Source organism: Chrysoperla carnea, chromosome 1 (assembly GCF_905475395.1).
Source record: "Chrysoperla carnea chromosome 1, inChrCarn1.1, whole genome shotgun sequence".
Taxonomy (NCBI): domain Eukaryota; kingdom Metazoa; phylum Arthropoda; class Insecta; order Neuroptera; family Chrysopidae; genus Chrysoperla; species Chrysoperla carnea.
The window spans coordinates 68,066,618-68,087,082 of NC_058337.1; the positions used below are offsets into that span (position 1 = coordinate 68,066,618).

Sequence of the window (20,465 nt, forward strand, 5' to 3'; positions counted from 1 at the left end):
CATGATCCCAAGGCGATTATTGAATTACAGACTTTATTTTATACTGCCTGATGTCGTATTTGCCGTCTTACGAATAAAATGTAAAACTAGACTTGATTAAAAAACGAAGAAGTTATAAGCATTCAAAGATCGTTGGTCATCTCCCTTTAGCAAAAAAATTTTATATGTATCTCTATGGTCATATCACACAATGAGGGGCCTATGTGCAACTAACTCCGGCGTGCGAGCTCAGCTTATTAAAACTCGTTCGAGTTAGACAAATCACCGCTTACGCACAAAACGTTAATTCTTGATACAGAATCGTAGCACTGCTAATTCGTTTAAGGCAGAGTTCCTGTTTTGACTACCTTTAATAAAGAACTGATTCATTACCATACAAACTCTATAATAAAAGTCATACAAGATGATAATAGTATGTATTAATTCATCTCAACCCAACAAGCTATGCCGCTGAAGTCACTTACCTAACGTTTAAAGATACGGAGTATAGGAGTTTGGGAACAAAATTCACACTTTCATAATAAATGTTTTTGATTAAATAAAAATTTGTTTTTATAAACTTTATTGCAAATCGAAAACAGACAGGTCATCAATGATTTTGTTTTTATTTGGGTTTTGTTTTTACAGGAAAACCATTAGCTGAGTGATTTACTATAGCTTTGCAATTGTTGGCAGTCTTAAAAAAAAGCTACGATGAACAGTGAAAAACAAATAATAAACAAGAAATTCTTGTGAGTGCGACCCATATGTTTTACACCATCAACTTCCTAAATGATAGACATAACTTTTCGATTTGGATATTCGGACCCATTACAAAAATTTGTATTTACTGGGAAAAAGCTCCCAAAAAGTACGTACTTATCCAGATTGTTAAGAAATTTTGTAGACAGCATACAAGAACTGATGGAACGAAAAATGCACAAACTATGTTGACATAGAAAACTATAAATATGGCAACTTTTAGTGATACAATCTTTTATGTGATGCGCACTCTTATCCTCGTTGATTGTGCATTTTGAAGACTGATATTGAAATTTAAATATTCAAAATAAATTTCGATTTTTACCCCAATTTCCTAGATAAGTTTTTTGTATTTTATAAATACGTATTTCGACTACCAAGTAGTCATCATCAGTATGAATTACTATTATTATGAATGTTACTCGTTGATAATTTGGTGACGGACTGCAGCACCTAATCTAGAAAATTGGGGTAAAAATCGAAATTTGTTTCGAAATATCCTAGAGTTCTCATTTATTATCTTCGATAATATTTATATTAAATAAAATAAAATCGAAAAATGGGCACTCTTTCATCACTTTACCGCTTAAGTATTTTTTATTAAAATTAAGTGTCAACAGGCATTTCAGACCAAAAATATTGCATACCGCTTTTCGCAGAGTTCATATTTTCAAGCTGGCTTCTAAAGAGTTCATAAAATTCAGTGGCGGATTAACCGTTAGGTAGACCCCGAAATGCTAGAACCCAGCATTGTTTATGGGTTCCAAAGAGAGATCAAATGAGAAAAGAATAAATTTTCAAAGCCAAGTTGATTTAGAAAGAGTAAAAAAAAACTTTTATGAGAAGGGACCCACACAATGGAAAAGATCCAAAATTCAATTGATTTTCAAAGTCTATAAAAAAAAAGATCACCGTCTGATTTTCTCATTGACTAGGTGTCCCGGTGAATTTAGGTGTTCCCGATAAGGCTTAATCCAGCACTGATTAAGTTCATCATATTTTTTTTATATTTTGCAACATTTATTTCTTAGGAAGATTTGTTTGTTCGTTCAGAAAAGTGAGAATTTTACAGTATTTATTCTATTTTACTACAATTTATTGTTAAATCTCAATGTTTTTTTCTTTTTTACTAATGAATTTGATTATTTCATCATTTATACTTCCATTATTAATTAATAAATTATTATTCGATCGGAAATGAATTTGGAAATAATTTATTATATCATAATATAATTATATACCGAAAAGAAACTTTCTATAAAAGTTATTTCAAGTCAATTTCTTATTCGTCAAATTTTTTTATTTCTTTTCCAAATAATATAAAATATAAATACCTACCCATATAATATGTGCTAATATAAAGAAAATAATAATAGTTTTGATTATTTGTAATAATGGAAGTATTGTGATGTTAATTAAGATGAAACACGTCAAAGAAATGAAATAATTTTTTTATTTAATTAAACTGTATTTTTTGTTTACATATTTCATACATGAAATATTTATGCTAGTTATTTTCCAATAGATCTAAAATCATTTATGAATATTACTAATAATCTTTAATAGTTAATATTAAATAATTACACACCTATTAACTATTAATATAATTTTATTTGTTTTAATTATAGATTAATTATTACGTCAGAAAATTTTATTTTTTCACAAATTTGAAATATAAGTACATAATATTTGCACACATAGGCAGTGATAAATTTCCAAAGGTGCCCGTTTAAATCTTTATGTTTAAGGCTCCTCTGCCTGCATGACCTTTTTAAACTTAACACCATGCTTCTGACTGAACTTTTTCCAAAGAGCCAGGGCAAATTGTTTTGAAAATTCAACGTCAGTTGATTTCAATAGTTTCTTTTGACATTTTCAACATGCAATATCACCTACTTTGTACTCAAAGTAATTTTTTTTAAAGAATTTCACGTGATGTGGAAATAAGGTTCTTGTTACACAATGATTTTTAATTTTAAGTATAAAAAAAAGAAATTTTTTTCCAATGGACTAAAAAGTAAAAAATAATAAATACCTTTTAAAATACGTAAGATTGGAAACGAAAAACATGGGGAGCATGCACCAGATACTACACTCTTTGTATTTATGTATTTCATGCGCCCTATTTTTTTCGTTTGCAATCTTACAAGTCTTTTGAGAGCTATTTATTATTTTAGACCGTTATAAAAACATGGTAAGTTATAACAAAAAAAAATTTTCCCTGTTTTTTAAGTTATGTGAATGCATTGTCCACTTCTGAGCTATGGTCAAATTTCAAGTCTCTAGCTCATCGGGAAGTTACTTTAAAATCAATTACAAAATTCCACCCGGACATACAAAAAGCGAGTTAATAAAAGCATGTTTAAAAAATCAACATCTTCCTCCGCAATTGGTAACGCAAACGGATATCCTTGTACCAATCTCCACATTTTTACAAACAGATAACAAGTTCCGGGATTCATTTTACATTGACATTCTAAAGTGAGGTCATTAACGTTTATACTTTTATGATGTTTATTTTTAGCTTTTTTTAAATCGAAATAAAAGAACGGGACTTTTTATTTGATTGAAATTAACGAGATGGTTGGATGTTTACACATAAATTAAACAGGTTAATCGTAGGATATAAACTTTGAGATCCATTTGGAAGGAGGGCTTAACTTTAAAATGTTTCAGTGATTTTAACTCAACAGAAAAGACCCTTTAAACCATATAATTATTGTAGTTCATTTTATTTGACTTTCCATTGTTAGTGAGTGGTTCCTTCGATGTTGCACGGAATATTTTTTTAAACTTTAAACATACCTCGATATATTTTTAAAATAAGTACATATTTTTGAGAAAAACGACGAACTCTTACTAGTGCTTTAAATTAATTTGTCAGCGATACATCCGAAGTGTACATCCGAATTTCAGCACATTTGAATCAAAGGGGGCCACTAGAAGTGCCCTAACGCAGAATGAAAACAAATATCAAACATTCTCAAAACAAAATCGTGATGCATGGGCCGTAAATCAGATTTATAGCATCCCCTATCCTTTCTCTTTAACCTTGACTACAGTACATTAGTACATAAGTCTATATTTCCGGGGAATAGGACTAATAAATAAGCCTGGCCGAAGATCTAACCCACAAAATGCAATTTTATATGCTTGGATAATATATTCTGGAGAAAAAATAAGAGGGCAAAACTGATTTTTATAATATAACTTGGCTGCACAGAGGTCTAATAACTTGAGGTTATAAAGATTGTTCTCCAAACCTATTCTCTAAATGAAACCTTGAATTATGAAGTTTATTAAAAAACATTATTACTGTTTTTACTAATTATCAAACAACACTTGATATGAAAGTCCTGATGAATAACAATAATAATAATAATCCTACATTATTTATCGAAAATAAAAATATAAACTCGAAGTAGTAAGAGATAAAAATAACATAAAAAATCCAATTTGAACCATCGAAACAAGTGAAATTTACAAAACTAAAAAACTCCCGACAAATTTTTCTGGTACAGAACCCTTAACTCGCATTTGAAACATATCTTAGAACACTCTCCATTAAATTGCCTTTTTTCTTAAAACCTTTTCCAAACTGAGCCGATTTGAAAGATCTTCGACAATCTTCGACTTTTTCCAAGGGTACTTTCCTCTAGGCCAAAACAGGATTTTTGGGGTTTTCTCAAAAACGGCTCTAACGATTTCGATTAAACTGGGCACAAGCCTAGACCTTAAGGTGTTCCTAGGATTGGTATAAGCCACATATCCGGGAGAATTCGAGAAGGCCCACATCATTGGGAAAAACTTTTTTTTTTGGGGTTTTCTCAAAAACGGCTCAAACGATTGCGATTAAACTAGGCACAAAGTTAGACCTTAAGGTGTTCCTACGATTGGTATAAGCCACATATCCGGGAAAATTCGAGAAGGCCTACACTCTTGGGAAAACCTTTTTTTTTGGGTTTTCTCAAAAATGGCTCTAACGATTTCGATTAAACTTGACACAAGGCTAGACCTTAAGGTGTTCTTAGGATTGGCATAAGCTACATATCCAGGAAAATTCTAGAAGGCCCACACCCTTGGGAAAACCTTTTTTTTGGGCTTTTCTCAAAAATGGCTCCAACGATTTCAATTAAACTTGGCACAAGGCTAAACCATAAGGTGTTCCTAGGATTGGTAAAGGCACATATCCGGGAAAATTTGAGAAGGCCACACCCTAGGGAAAACATTTCAAAATACAGGAAAATGGGATTTTCTAGGGAGAGGCTGAGAGGACTGCAGTGAAACTTCGTATAACAAAAAAGACCTTAATTTAACGTAAAACTTAATTAAGCCAAATTAGTGAAGTTAAGAAACTTAAGCTTTTCCTTGTTTTTACATAATTCTTACAATTGGCTGCTTTTAATCAAAATATTACAAGAATAATATATCAATTTTATAATATATTAAAGTCTTGTCCGATGTTTCGGACCGTTTATTACTAAACTGCGGCGTTCAACATAGAGGCTTGAACGATATTGCCTAGGCAAAATAGGCAAATTATTTGGATCAATACCGTTTAACTACTTGTCAAGCCTAGTCATTTAAATTGGTAATCGGAAAAATAGCTTCAGAAAAATCGACAGAAAATATAGACCGGAAAAATAGACTCGGAAAAAATAATCCCGGAAAAAATAGATCCCGAAAAATAGACTCTTGAAAACAATTATTCAATCTTTGTTTTCCTCTTTAATTTTATTTTTATTTTGTGTCACTGTGTCATCAATGATATTCATCTAATAATAAAAGGTGATTAAATTGGGTTTATACATTTTTAATTTGAAATAAAAGCAAAACGCTATGACAAATCAATATGCTTTTTTGTTTAATTGATTTAATAATATAAATGAACGCCTCTTAGGGGTTACAACACGGGTATTTTCTTATGCAAAAAATATAGGCCATTTAGATTTGCCAACACAAAAACACTCCAAACTGTTATCTTTTGTGGATATAAACACGATGTGGGTGTAAATTTTTGTGAATGTTAAGGATAAATAAACAATATTTTTTATCCGCTTTACAAATGTACTGAAAATCTCAGCAGTACATAAACTGTTGAGATAAGCAACCTCAAAGCTATGATGTCCTTGACCATCACTTTGATATTCATTAAAGAAGCAGTGTTATAAGTTTAAAGTGTTTATCTGTGCGTCTGTGTGTTTCTCAGTGACATCGTAGCCCTTAAACGGTCGAACCAACTTGATTTAAAACATTTTATAGCTAAGTTTCCAAAATTTTTCCAGTTTACAAAAAATAAATCGTATTTGTCAAGGATTTTTTAAATTTTGTTAATTTCACTTGTAATTATTATAAAACTTTACCGTCTAATAAATAAATACAAATTGTTTGCCAAGTAAATGAAGAAATCATCACGACCGCTTTTAAAAGAGTCAGTAAGTACTTCTATAAGTCTGTACAATCTGTGGTTCTGTGAGTATTTCATATCAGACAGAATTCATAGAGGTATTTTCAAATGCAATGTACTATTTTTACCTTGAAATTTATACGAATGCAATTCTTCATTAAATTAATTTGTTTATTCTATGATTTTCTGGAAGAAAAATTATATTTTTTGCTTATATTTTAAATAATGAAGTTATTAATAACCATTTATCCGTAAAACCATAAACATAATTAGGTAAATTTTTTAACTATTAAAATGTTAAAGAAAATAATTAATTGTAAATACAATAAAAATTTATTAAGAAATGTTAGGAATTAATTAGAGATTTATTCAAATTATCATTATAATGTAATAAAAAATATATATATGAAACATTGTTACAAAATTTTCATGGTCAAATCGATCGTCAATTATTCTTCAAGTTCAGTAGGATAAGGTTTCAATAGAACAGACAAAACAGACAATTCTCTATTTCAAATTTTCATATAAAACATACACATAAGTTAAAATTATATTAATAAATGTCGTTTGTAAACTTAGCCCACGAAAATTAAGAGCAAATCTTTTTATCTTCTCTAAATATCTATTTATTTCTAGAATATTTTTACAGAAATCTAGATAATAGTGGGGACGATAATAGTTATTATAATGATAATTAACGTGGATGAAAACTTTTAATCATAAAAAGTTGGCAATCTAGTTAAAGGGTTTGTTTTTGAATCCTTATTAAAATCCTTTGAAGTTAAAAATTATTAATTTTGAGAAAAATTAACGGATTTGAAGTATGGCTACGGACACCACAATCAGGTAGGTACTAACGCAAGAAACACACCAATCTACATAATATTCAGGTAATGTATAGTTGAGATTCGTTATAGCTATATTAAAACAACTATATTAAAATTCCTACGTTACTATCTAAATCGATTTTTCATTTCTGGTGCTTTTATTCATTTTATACCTTCCTTTTCGATCTCATAATCATGTAAATCGAATAGACCAGCTACTTATAAGCTTCATAACATTCATATGATATAAATTAACAAATAATAATGCGGGTGGCCTCTGTTACAGGCGTATATGTCAGAAAAACGGAAGCTAAACCCCATTATTATTATTATAAGGGGTATAAGGTGCTTATAGGCTTTTATTAGTGTAACTGTGTGCATTTTTCTACCAAATAAATTAGGTTTAAAAATACTAAAATTGCATCTTTTATCTACATCGAGATCTTTAATAATGAAATAATTATTATAATTAATTGGGAATGTGACTAAAAAAAGACCTTTTCTCTGACAACAGAAATTATAAAATATAAAAAATATTTTAAAATATTTCGACACATTTTGAATTTATGTTTACCAAAATTTTGCAATGCGGGTTTTCAGTTTAAAAATACATGGGTTGTCGCTTAGCTCTGAAAGCTGGCCGATAATTGGTTGATGAAATGTTCGTGGTTTTTCATTATCGGTTCATCTCAGCTGACATCCCCAACGTTGTATTTTTAATAAAAGAAGTACTGAAAAATCATCACCTTCCACAATTGAAATTAATTTTATTTGAAAAGATATGTCAATAATTATGTAAGTATGATAAAGAATAAAATAAAAATGAACAAAATATAATAATATATAGTAAAGTTAAACATTACTTATATTAAAAAAAGTATGAAAGACAAAAATAATGCGAGAAAAATGTCAGTTTTTCAACATATAGATACGCGATTACCTTGATCCTTTGAATGGTCAAAAAACAATAGTTCTGGCTGAAGTATTATAGAATAAAAATTAAATTAAAGGTTGATCAATTCACTTTTGGTCTAAACAATAAAAGCCAATAGTAGTATGTCTTAAATAACTTAACTTAACCAGGAATCCAGAATTACAGTGTCATGAAAAAGAATCTGAATACTGACTAACAACTGTTTATCTAAATATATAAAACAAAGTCATATTAGTTAGACAATTTATAACGCAAAAATGTCTGAACCGATTTTAATTATCTCTGAGTTTGTCAACGTCCCGAATAGTAGAATAACTCTCTCTTCTATGAAAATCTCTTATTATTATTAACGAGTCCATTACTTAACCAATTTTAAAAATTTTGTCTACCGAATGCTAGATTAACAGCGAATAACATGGGCTATATTTTATATTCTAAAAATTAGGTTTATTCACCAAAAAATTAAATCCATAAATATATGAGCAAAATAGGAGACAAGTGAGGGCAGCAAAAGCGATGACTATAGCGCGGTAGTCATTGTTTTTAAAGCAGAAAATTGCCAGCGAAAAAACGGTTAAGCAACACTAACTTAGAGTTGGAAAATATGTCGTTTGTCATCCGTCGCTCTAGTCTGAACCCAGCGTCATGCCAAAAGCATTATTTTCAATGAAACTTATTTTGAAAACGCTTATTAACAATATTTAAAATAATAACAATTATTTAATAACAATTACTTTGAAAACGCTTTGTCCGGCTTGCTTCCATGTCATTTTCACAGTTGTATGTATCTTTCTTTATACGTGTACATCCAATAAATATTCCATTACTTTAGGCAATTCATCAAAAATGTAATAACAAATTAAAAAAAAAAAAACTTGAAAATTAATGTCAGATAAATTCTCTCTACGTACGTAATTAACTGTGCATTCATTTTAGTTGACATTTTTCCATTCCAAAGATTTGTGTCGTTTAAGATCCGTTCATTTTTAGCTTGTTTGAAAAAAAATACGAAACCAAAACCAAATATCATGTTTGATATTAACTTGAATTGAAGGGTAGAGTAAGGAAATGTCAGATAAACTACAAGGATATAATTTGCGGTTTTTCAAAAAACAAATTTTTTTTTTGTTGTAATCTGTAATCTTAACATTTTAATTACAAAATATTATTAAACAAATATAAGGTAAGTGATCATTTCAAGGCGAATTTATTAGCCAATTTTGAAATTTATTTTTTTAAGCATACGCGAAAGATTAGATACAAACGTACCTAGGTCATTTAGATTTTTGGATTTGCATCATAATGAACTAAACGAAATAAACTATTTTTGGCAAATATGATAGATCAGATTTGTTAAGGAAGAAATAATTGAAGGTAAAATTCAATCAAATTTTTTGATACTATGTAAATACTTGGTAAATTTTTTTTTTAATTGTGTGATTTTTATTATACCTGCTATTAGACCGGATGCTAATCGATTTTGAGTATAAAAAAAATTGACCAGATGTATTTTAAAACGTGTGTTGCTGGTTTGGATTATGAGAAGTTTCATTTACACATATAATCACTCAAATAATACGAAGTGGTTTCCTTATCAACACCACCTTTTACAGCTTGTTTAAAACACTTCATTTGTTTAAAACACTTTAAACAAAGATAGTATGCCCTATGGCGCATTTATATTCGATGTCGCCTAGGCCCTGTCCAGTTTATCCTGATATCTGATTTTCAAAAATTTATTTCACAGTTTTAAATATTTATTTCACTGAAAAACTTTATTAATTTAGACTTATAAAGGGAAAATTATTAAGTTTCCGACACGTTTTAAATATTAGCAACTTATTAAATTTTGACCGACCATCAATTTACGCTTTAGGTCCAGACTTCATGGACCTTAGCCTAAATCCGCCTCTGGCAATGCCCGAAAATTGAAAAGAAATCAGCCATCAAATTCTCCGTGTGCCAGACTTATTTAAAATTATCGTTGTCTATCATAGGTTTCGACTACTGACGATCTTACACCATCTGAAAAAAATTTCACAGTTTTTGGGGCTGATACGAATTTTAGAAAATTTATTGACTTTCCACCTCTACAAGCCGTTGTCAAGGTCGTGTCTTTATACAAATTTTCATTCATGAATATATTCAGACCATATTTAAAAAAGAAGATAATTGAATAATTAATGATTTATTTTATTAAGAAAGTATTTATTAATGTTATCAACTAATGCGGTCATAGTGTTCGAAAAATACCATACTGCGTTTTTTTCAAAACGGTAACGCAAAAATGACGTTATCAAACTCATTTGAAAACGAAGACTTTTCGAAAAAAAATCGTAGTGAAAGTTTGGTAGACTCGTCAAAAGGAAACCAATGACGAAGTTTCAAGTATTTATTCATCATTTAAAAAAGCCATGGTCTCCCACGGTCCATAATAATGGCTGGGGGTTTTTTAAATTAAAAAATCAGACTGAACCTTTAATATTGCACTTATAAACTTTTATGCATAATAAAGCTCTTATTCACTCATCCATGCATAAATCAAAAAAAATAATTGCATTTTCAATTTTAATAACATTGTAGGTAAAATAATAATTCAAATAGTATCATAACTATTACAATAAGTTATTAGAAACTGTAATTCCAGGTATAATTGAGTTTAATAAAACATTTTGATTAATATTAATTAATGCGCATTTTACACATTCTTTTAACAAATTTATAAATACGTACTAACTTTTTCCCGCGGTTTCGATCGAATTCATGATTCATTTCAATTAATTCAAGATATAAATGATTTGTAATGAATCAAAAATGTTTTATTTTTGCCAAAAAAGCACCCCGCGTTTTCCCGTGCTATCTATCTATGTCTAAACTGGAAATTATAAAAATTCATTCATCGATTTAATCGTAAAAACGTAACAGACTGACAGACAGGTACTTAGAGTTACTTTCACTTTTATAATAATAGACGGAATTAAATTATTCAATAAATTAAATATTAGTTCAAATATTTTCCCTGCTTATTTCATTAATAAAACACAATGAAATCACATGAAGGAAAAACTAACAGCATAAAATGCAATAGACAACTTTTAGTGCACTAAATGTTAAAGAAACGTCTTAGAAGTGACCAGGTTCCATTATGAATCCTGTTTGTGAATAGAGCGTTATGCAATGTTTGTTTCAAAACTCCATCTAAACCTATGTTTTATTATAAAAAAAATGGAAATCTTCATTAATTTTCACAAAAATTAATGATTGAAGATTATCAGGATTCCGATTTGTGTTCCAAAATTCCTATTTCAGTTCTTTTTATTTTATTAACAGAACAAATACTAATGCAGACATTCACTTTTAAACACGATCTAACCAAGTTACAGATATTTTGAAACATTTTATATAATTTTTTGTCACATTACAGTTATTCGTAATTTTTTCTTTTTCATCTCTTGACATTCATGTCGTAATGAGGTCTACTACATTTTTTTTATCACTTCAAGTAAACAATTCTCACTGCACGTGCAGAAAATTGAAGTTGATTTTTGAAAATCTTTAGTACTATGCAAAATATGAACATTTAAAACTTCTAATAAAACAAAGAGGAAGATATAGAATAGTGACGTCATTGCACGGTATCGCCATAGAAATTACATATATAAAACTTCGTTTTGCAAGAAAGAGTCGAGCAGCAATCTTTGAATGTTAATAACTTCTTCGTTTTTTAATCAATGTTAGTTAAACTTCCAAATTTTGTTATGGTATCAAGTCTACTTTTAGCAACAAACTTTGATTAATTAAAAAATATATAAAACTGTAGTCATTTATGTTTTTAATATAAGCGGATTTGATTAATTAAAAAATATATAAAACTGTAGTCATTTATGTTTTTATTTTTGTTTTTAATATAAGATTATTCAATTTTTTGGCCAATTTTCCAATTCACATTACTCTATGCGCCATCAATCTTAGATTTATTAAACTCTTATTATATATATACTCTTACTTATATAGGTAAATTTTCCGCTCGTCCTTCGCATTACTGTAGATAGAGCATTTAGCTCTAGGCAAATACTATACAAATTTTGTAATCTGTATAGCATATATCGATTTATTAATTAAAAAAACTAAAATAAAGGTGTTTAAATTTTGTACATATAACAGGTTGGCTGATAAGTCCCCGGTCTGACACATAAATGGCGTCGCTAGTATTAAATGCATATTATTTTTATATAGTACCAACCTTCAAATGATTCGTGTCAAAATTTGACGTCTGTAAGTCAATTAGTTTGTGAGATAGAGCGTCTTTTGTGAAGCAACTTTTGTTATTGTGAAAAAAATGGAAAAAATGGAATTTCGTGTTTTGATAAAATACTGTTTTCTGAAGGGAAAAAATACAGAGTCCGGAAACTCATTATCAAGCCAAGTTTTTGCTTCCACTGTATTTTTTCCCTTCAGAAAACAGTATTTTATCAAAACACGAAATTCCATTTTTTCCATTTTTTTCACAATAACAAAAGTTGCTTCACAAAAGACGCTCTATCTCACAAACTAATTGACTTACAGACGTCAAATTTTGACACGAATCATTTGAAGGTTGGTACTATATAAAAATAATATGCATTTAATACTAGCGACGCCATTTATGTGTCAGACCGGGGACTTATCAGCCAACCTATTACAAGTATCATAAGTTAAACAGTTTTCAAAAAACTTAAATTACTTTGTCTTAAAATTTGTCCCTTTTTGTAAAACAAATTTTTAATTATCTCATTAATTGACCCATTTAAAATAATCGATTTCGTCATATTTCTTTGGTTAAGTATACTTTAAATCTTGTGTGATAGTTAAAATAGGGCGAAGAGTACAATATTCATACTTCCAGGTTGGAATTTAGCTCTAAAACACCATTTGCTATGAAAGATACCTTTAATTTACTTGTAGCAGGTAAATTCATCTCACTCGATGGACAATTAGCTCTTTGCCATTTCACAGAAAACCGTGAGGAAGGTAGAACTAATCTCACATTTAAGTAATAAATATAGTTTGTGATACTGTGCGGATTGTCTCTTACATTTTCTAGAGATAAAAGTTATGAATTCGATCTACGGCGCAATGGCTAATTTTGACGCATTTACTACACTGTATACTATTATACAACTGCGTTACTAAACAATATGTTTCGATGTTTCTTAATTTTAAACTTGTAAAAATTATTATTTAAATTTTTACTATCGATAATAAGTGTTATCATTTTATACTATTACTATCGATTACTTTCTTAATGTTTAAAATTTTTACTTTCCTCTACTAAAACGAAAAAATAACCACTATAAATAATAAGTCATTATAAACAAAGTTTTAACAATGACTTCATAAATGAAACAGAAGGTCTACCTACTATATTTCCATATAAAAAATGTTAACATAATAAGAGTGAAAATTTAACTTTTTAGCATAAGTAGGTATTCAATTTTATCAAATTGAGATTTAATTTTTTTGAAGACATAACTTTTATTTCTATTTTGAACGTCAAGAAGGCAAAATGTTACTTATTTTAAAACGTTAGAAATTTTTTCAGGGAGAATAGTGAACTGAACTAATTCTGAACTTTCGATCAGAATCAATCTTGGAATAAAACTGCAAATCCAAATAAATACAAACCCATTGTTCACAAACAATTTAAGTAAACAAAATTAAAGATTAAATAAAATCATAAAAGATTTATGTTTATCCTGCGTCATAAACGCCCGTTTTATCAAAGATTCAAATTCGGGCAGATATTTCGCCGTGAAGGCCACCGTATTTCGCCGTGAATAATAATAATCTTTTGCTTTAATATATTAGTAAAAGTAAAATGGAAATCTAAACACGTAAATGTGGGAACATATAAAAATACTGTAAGTTTGAAATATAGAATTGTATTATGTATTCGAATTCATATGTAGACGCAATATATTTCTTAACGGTCGGATCTAAAATAATACGCCTTTGCATGTTGTTGAAATGAATCTTAAAAATTTCCATTTAAATGGAAAATAAATACTTACCTATGTGAATAATTTTTTCTAGAACGAATTCCATACATATCAGTTCTTTAAACCATCCACAAGCAGACACAATGAAGAAGTTCAAGGTTACAACACATACTTAAAATAAAATCATACAAATAAAATTATGAATAAAAAATGCGCGTTGATTAAAAATTTGTAATTCTATAATATTTTTGAATAAAAATTACATAAATTTTAATAATTATTTTATTTATTTTTTTTTTGTTCTGGTATAAATTTATATTTATATTCTTTGTTTTCCATTATTTTATTCAATATATTTAATATTACATGATAATAAGCACAAATGAAATATTACAGTACCAGAAGTTTTTTGGAAATGATGTCACAATTATTTACATTTAAGATTTTTATAAATAGGGTGTGTGTATGTAATATTTTTTTTAAATTTTTACATCCCGTTTTTTATTTTACTAATATAATGAAAATTAAAATTTTAACAAATAGGCCTTTAACAGTCCGAACAATGATTATAAGGGATAACTGTCCCTGATTTTTTAATAGCTAAGATTGATAAAATAAAATATTATTCAAGTTAATTTTGATTAAAATCATTTGGGGTTGAAACTGAAAAATTATAATAACATCAGACATGTCGTAATTAAAAATAATTATTCTTACTTATATTCAAGATCTAAAACAATATACCTGTTTGGGAATATTTTTACATTAAATTGAATACAAATTACAATTGAGTCATAAACCTTGAAATGTTTGCGTATGAACGTCTAGTATTAATGCATAATTTGTATTGCTACTTTATGATGCATGTAGTGCGCACGGAGCGAACAGGTTAGAGACGAAAACTTTCGAAATGAACTTCTTATCGATTTCCGATATTACATTAACAAGCTAAGTATTTTCTCTTGCATTGTTGCGTTTTAAATATTTTAGATTTAAACATAGTTGTTCGTAATTTTTGTATCCAAATTTCTAAATTTACATATTTCAAATCCCTTGTTTCCACTAAAAACCCTACATTCTTCGCTGATAAATTGATATTTTTCATAAATTTGTAATGGAATTTTGTTCGATAAAACTGTGTCGACATGTGTCATTTTTGCAAAATCGTACAATCCTTTTTAAAGATATTACGAAAAAACGATTTTAAAATTACGACTTCAAGGTCGTATAAGCAAACTTTGTAATGTGTAAGTTTAGCTAGACAAATTTATTTTGAGCCGTGTTAAAGATACTAGTGTAATTGCACTTAGTATATAGTAGTACATAATTCGTTTATCAAAATCAAAAGCCAGAGGTTGTTAATTGATGTGAATTAACATATCATCCTTCATAAAAGTTATGTGTGAAAGTTCTTTAATGTAATAGCTATTTTCCTGCAAACCATCTCAAATTATTATTAGATGCTACTTATAGAATCCATAAAAAGTAGTTACTTTTCATAATTTCATGTATTTCTTCAAAAATTAACAAATCAATATACTCGATTTAAATTTCCTTTTAAAACCACCACCACAATATGAGGTATGCTCTATTTATAAGTGAATTTTCGAATTTGTTTAATAAATTATAAATTATTTTCTTGTCGAATTACGAAAAATTTATTTCAAAATCCATAATCTATGCAGATATTAATAATTATGATATTATTTTGCATACGGTCCAATAACCTATTTTTATAAAATAAATCGATCTAATTATTAAATTACAGTAATAAATTGAATTGTCCTTACTCAATTTACGCTAATTTTACATACGTGGTGGGCACTCGGCCCTACCCATCGTGTAATTTCAAGATATTACTGTTTTAAACTTTATGGTATCTACAGATCAATACAAAAGTCAATGAATGTAAACGTATTTTAATAATTTTATTTAAAATAATGACAAAAATAAAGTATTTAAGTTAATACATTCAAACAATTAAAGGAAATAATATTTGGTCTTAGATCATCTACCAAGTAAATCTATAATTAAGTCTTTAATAATTGGAAATGAGTTGGTGCTATTTTTTCTAAATTGTATAATAATGCCAATTCTATAAATGACCGTGTCAATTATTAATAAGTAAATTTTAAATTTTTTTTTCAAAGAGGTACGATTATATTTCACATTTTATTTAATCAAACTTAGGTCTGTAGATTAGGGATGAAAGAGCTAAAAAATATTACATTTACATGTTATCATTTATACTATACTTAACAATAATATTTTTAATTACAAATACAAAAAGAATCTTTTTTTTAAAATACTTGCTCCTCAAGTGATTTTCAATGATCGAAGATTATATCAATTTAAAAATAAAATTTCTACAAAACATTTCTTTAACTTAAATCGATATAATCTGATAAATTTTTTAACAAATTTGATTGTTGTTGGACCCTGCCTTGTGTGTATGTGTTAATGATTAATGCCACCGACTGATAAACTAATGATAATGACCGATGATAAGCAATGTCATTATCACCATGACATGACGTGACAACATTATATTATATGTATTATATTTATTATATATTTCACTAAAAAATATTCTATTATATTTTTATACACATTTAATTCAAAATATTGTCCCAAAAAATGTCCACAAAAATAATTTCATTAATGAATATTATTTTATGGCACTTTTTTCTTTTTCTTTTATTTTTTCTTAGTTTTATTTTTTTGTATAATTTTTATTTATTAAAAATTTATATTTTACCTAAAAATAAGTGTCATTTAAATACGTCTTAACAAATTAACAAATACAAACTATATGTCTTTCATTTAAACGGTATTTTTAAATCGTTTTCTCTTTCTCGAAACATCACAAACATCAAGAAAGAAAACAAAAATTATTAACTTAAAAGAAACAACTTAAAGAAAACTATACATAAAATACTTAAACCTAACTAATATTACAAACTGAAACTGATAATGAATTTCAAAGAAAATTAATTCTTGGTTTCCATATTAACGAGAAAATATTTATTGAATTATCTGCCTGTCAATTTCTAATAACATAACTTCGTTTAACCAAAACACTTGGTCAAGACATAGATAAAAATTACAAATTAATTATTTTTTCTTGTTTTTAATTGTGGACATTTTAATAGTTAATTTCTATTTTGTTTTTATAACGAATAATAATGAAAATACACACTGATTTAATATATTTTGATATTTTTTTTCTTTTAACTAGGAAAGACAGTTGGATAAGAGACACAAGCATAAAAGCTCAGTTTGGTATAAAATTATCTTTTTTTCTTTTACTTAAAATTTAAATGAAAAATTAATTTTTACTATCTAATGTTTTTTCTTTGTTTGTTTTGTTTTTTTATATATGTTGTTAAATTTGTCATTATTCTTGTTCTTCAGTCCAATCTTGTCGAGCCCAATCTGGTAATTCTGTTTCGTATTCCCAACCTGGACCCTGATTAAAAAAAATTTGATTAGTTTTCAATAAAATATTAATATTTTTATTTTAATGATACATTTTCTTAAGTTATTCACACACGATTTAGGTACGACGTTCCAAGCTCGGAGTTTTTTTGAAGAAATTCCTCGTTGAACAAGAAGTCAACAGTTTCTCAAGTTTGACTAAAATTTTCGAAATTATTCTTGAAATTGAATGTATAAGTTCAAGAAAATCTGCAATTTCGTTCTTTCAGTCAGTCTTTCAACTAGATCTCCGCAAAATCACACTTCAACAACAAATATATATACTTCATTCATTCCATATTAAATCGACACAACTGAATTTTCAGACCATTGATACGATGTTCATGAAAATTAGCCAAAGTATACTACCAACTTACCAAGTAGGTACCTAAGTGAAAATTTCTTTGTGACGTTAGCTCGATTCATAAAAACATTGAATTAGAACTGTTTGCCTGATCTAACGGTAAAGAATTTAAAAAGTAATATTGTATTTAATGCTTAATTTTTTATAAAAGTTTGGATCCCAAATAATCCTTATAGAAAACGATAAGGATAAATCTTTCTTAACTGTGGACTCAGTACCCTTGATGATCAGATCCATAGTGCACTCCTTCGTAAGCTTATAGCTGAGGCAATATTCGCAAAGTTTAGTTAAGAACTGATATTTTAAAAATTGAAGCTAGTCTTCTATTTAGTTTTAAGGGCCTAGACATTGAAAACTCACACAATGTGTAGACCACAAAATAAAAATTTTGTGGATAAAAACGAGAGTTAAAACTTTTTAACTTGCCCTGTTTTTTATGAAATATCATTAAAAGCTGGTTATTTAAAATCTTCTAGCGACTTTAGTCCTTAGCCGAATAAACGGTTGAGGCGTTATAAATATGGCCTTTTTATAAAACGCACATTAAAATTTTTGTACTTGCGAAATTTTTATTTTAACTTAAGAAGTGATTGCCGAAGTGCTTTTAAAATTCATAGTTTCAGAAACTTTGATCGAAAATCATTGCGACCTTGTCTAGTCCTATATAAATATAGGTATCTTATAAGTATAACTCCAAGCTAAAATCTAGGAATAAACCAGTACTCATTTACGGTTTGAAGTGATACAAACGGGAAATCACTTCATATAAACCCTGAGATATTCGAGATACGGTAATACAGGGTTAGGTTTAGTAAATAATTCTTATCGTAAAGCTGATGAATCTTAAATATTATTTAAAAAAGCCTTCGCTAATGTTAACTAAAAGTGAAAATTTTGAATGTTAAAAGATTACTAAATAAACAATTGGAAATAATAATTTTTGGTATATTAGTGTCATGTGATACTAACATTAGTGATTTAATCGTGTGAAAATAACCAAAAATGTGAAAAGAAAGACAAAACATACTCTATATTTCCAAGCATGTAGATACATAATTAAATCCTGTGGTTTAGGATCACGATATCGTACTTTGCATTCATAACAATGTCGATCCACTGTCATCTTATCAGGACTAAATGATAAATCTGGAGCTTCATGTCCAGTTTGTGTTGCAACTGTTACTTTTGAACTTGTTGTTGTTGATGTGGATGCCGTCACTGGTGGTAACGTAGATGATGAGGATGGCGATGATTGACTACTACTTGGTGGATGTGTTGAAGATGTATTATTAGCAACAGTAATGGTGCTAGAAGTAGTATTAATATTACTTTGTACAGGTGATAATGGTGGTGCAGCTGACACCGTCGTACTATTTAAAGTGTCACATGTATCACCTTCACATGGTGATGGTTCACGCGATACAGATTCAACATCATCTTCGTCGCTAAGTACTCGATCTAATTACACAAAAACAAAAGACATTAATTATTGATTTTTTATAAAAGTATATTTAAGTTTGCTACACTAAATATAATTTCTGCTTTTAATTTTTCGCTTTAAATTTAAAATGCTTCTTAATACAGTATAATAGAATGGCACATTAATGTTAGCGATCAAATAAAGCCTAGGGAAACTTTATTGGTATGTACAAGAAGCCGTCAGAAGCTTTCAACCCTTTATTCGAATTTGCATATTTGAGTAGTTGTACGGTGAATGTTGGAAAAGAAAACGGTTTGTCTGATTTTACGACGAGGAATTCACTTAGAGTTAGCTACCTTTACTCCTCCGATTCATTGTTTCATTAAAATATCGAAAAAACTAATTTTCCCTCAAATAAGGTTATCCCCAACCATATTTATTAGAAATTTGAGACAGTATATACATTGCAGACGACAAGCTAAATTTACAAAATTTAATTTATTGAAAAAACCTCTAAAAAACCGGAAATCACATCACTGAGAATTTCAAATGGAACCGATTTTCCGAAACACAGCTAAAATCATATAAACATTCTTGATAAAGTCACCTATCAAACAAACAAACAAAAATACTAAATCAAAATCAGTTCAATCGCTTAGGTGCTCCGATGCCACAGACAGACACATAGATATTCACTTTAAACTTATCATTCACATCCATCTTTTTCAGGGGTTAATAAAAAGTGATTTGTTTTCAAATATTTTGCAATTAAAACCACAACAATTCAATGAATTCTAAAATAATTAAAAGTAAAATATCTTGTAATAATATGACAAAATTATAACTTTGTTAATAATGAACTAAGGTTGAATACGAGTAGGGATGGTTTTTTTTGTAAAAAGAGATATATTTATTAAAATGTTTGCAAACTAATTAAAATTGGTTTGATTAATGATATCATATACATAGTTCGCTACAAACTCTCTCGCCTTAAACAACAAATAACAACCCCGTTAAATGAACTGACGCATAAATACTTTATATTTAAGTTTTGTTTTAAGATATTGTTGTTCTTGTTGTTGTTTTGTTAAATTACAAATAAATTAAACAAATGTGTAAATAAAGGAAAGTAATATAACTAAAAATAAATAGCAGATTTTATATGGCTATATGGCATAGAGTCAAATAGCTATTTATTAATCAATTAATGAGAAAACTAAAAAGTAAAGAAGAAATATAATCCTGTGTGTGTACCCATTTAGTATTTTAACTCATTAGCGTGTGCGAAAGGGTTGGAAACGAATTAAAGTGACTGTT

General features: G+C 28.2%; 1 protein-coding gene across 4 annotated transcripts in view; it reads right to left on the reverse strand.

Moving 5' to 3' along the window:
• Positions 1-16,905: 16,905 nt before the first annotated feature.
• Positions 16,906-20,465, reverse strand: part of LOC123290911 (RNA pseudouridylate synthase domain-containing protein 2-like) — a 730,776-nt gene continuing 727,216 nt past the window's right edge. For 2 of the 4 annotated variants that reach the window (XM_044871287.1, XM_044871286.1), the window contains 2 exons: positions 18,756-19,186; positions 16,910-17,356 (listed from right to left, as the gene is read on the reverse strand). In XM_044871287.1, coding sequence (XP_044727222.1) covers positions 17,285-17,356; positions 18,756-19,186 — 503 coding nt within the window. In that variant the 3' untranslated portion in view covers positions 16,910-17,284. Of the gene's footprint in view, positions 17,357-18,755; positions 19,187-20,465 lie in introns of all 4 variants that reach the window. The other 2 variants (XM_044871288.1, XM_044871289.1) reach the window with 2 other exon arrangements.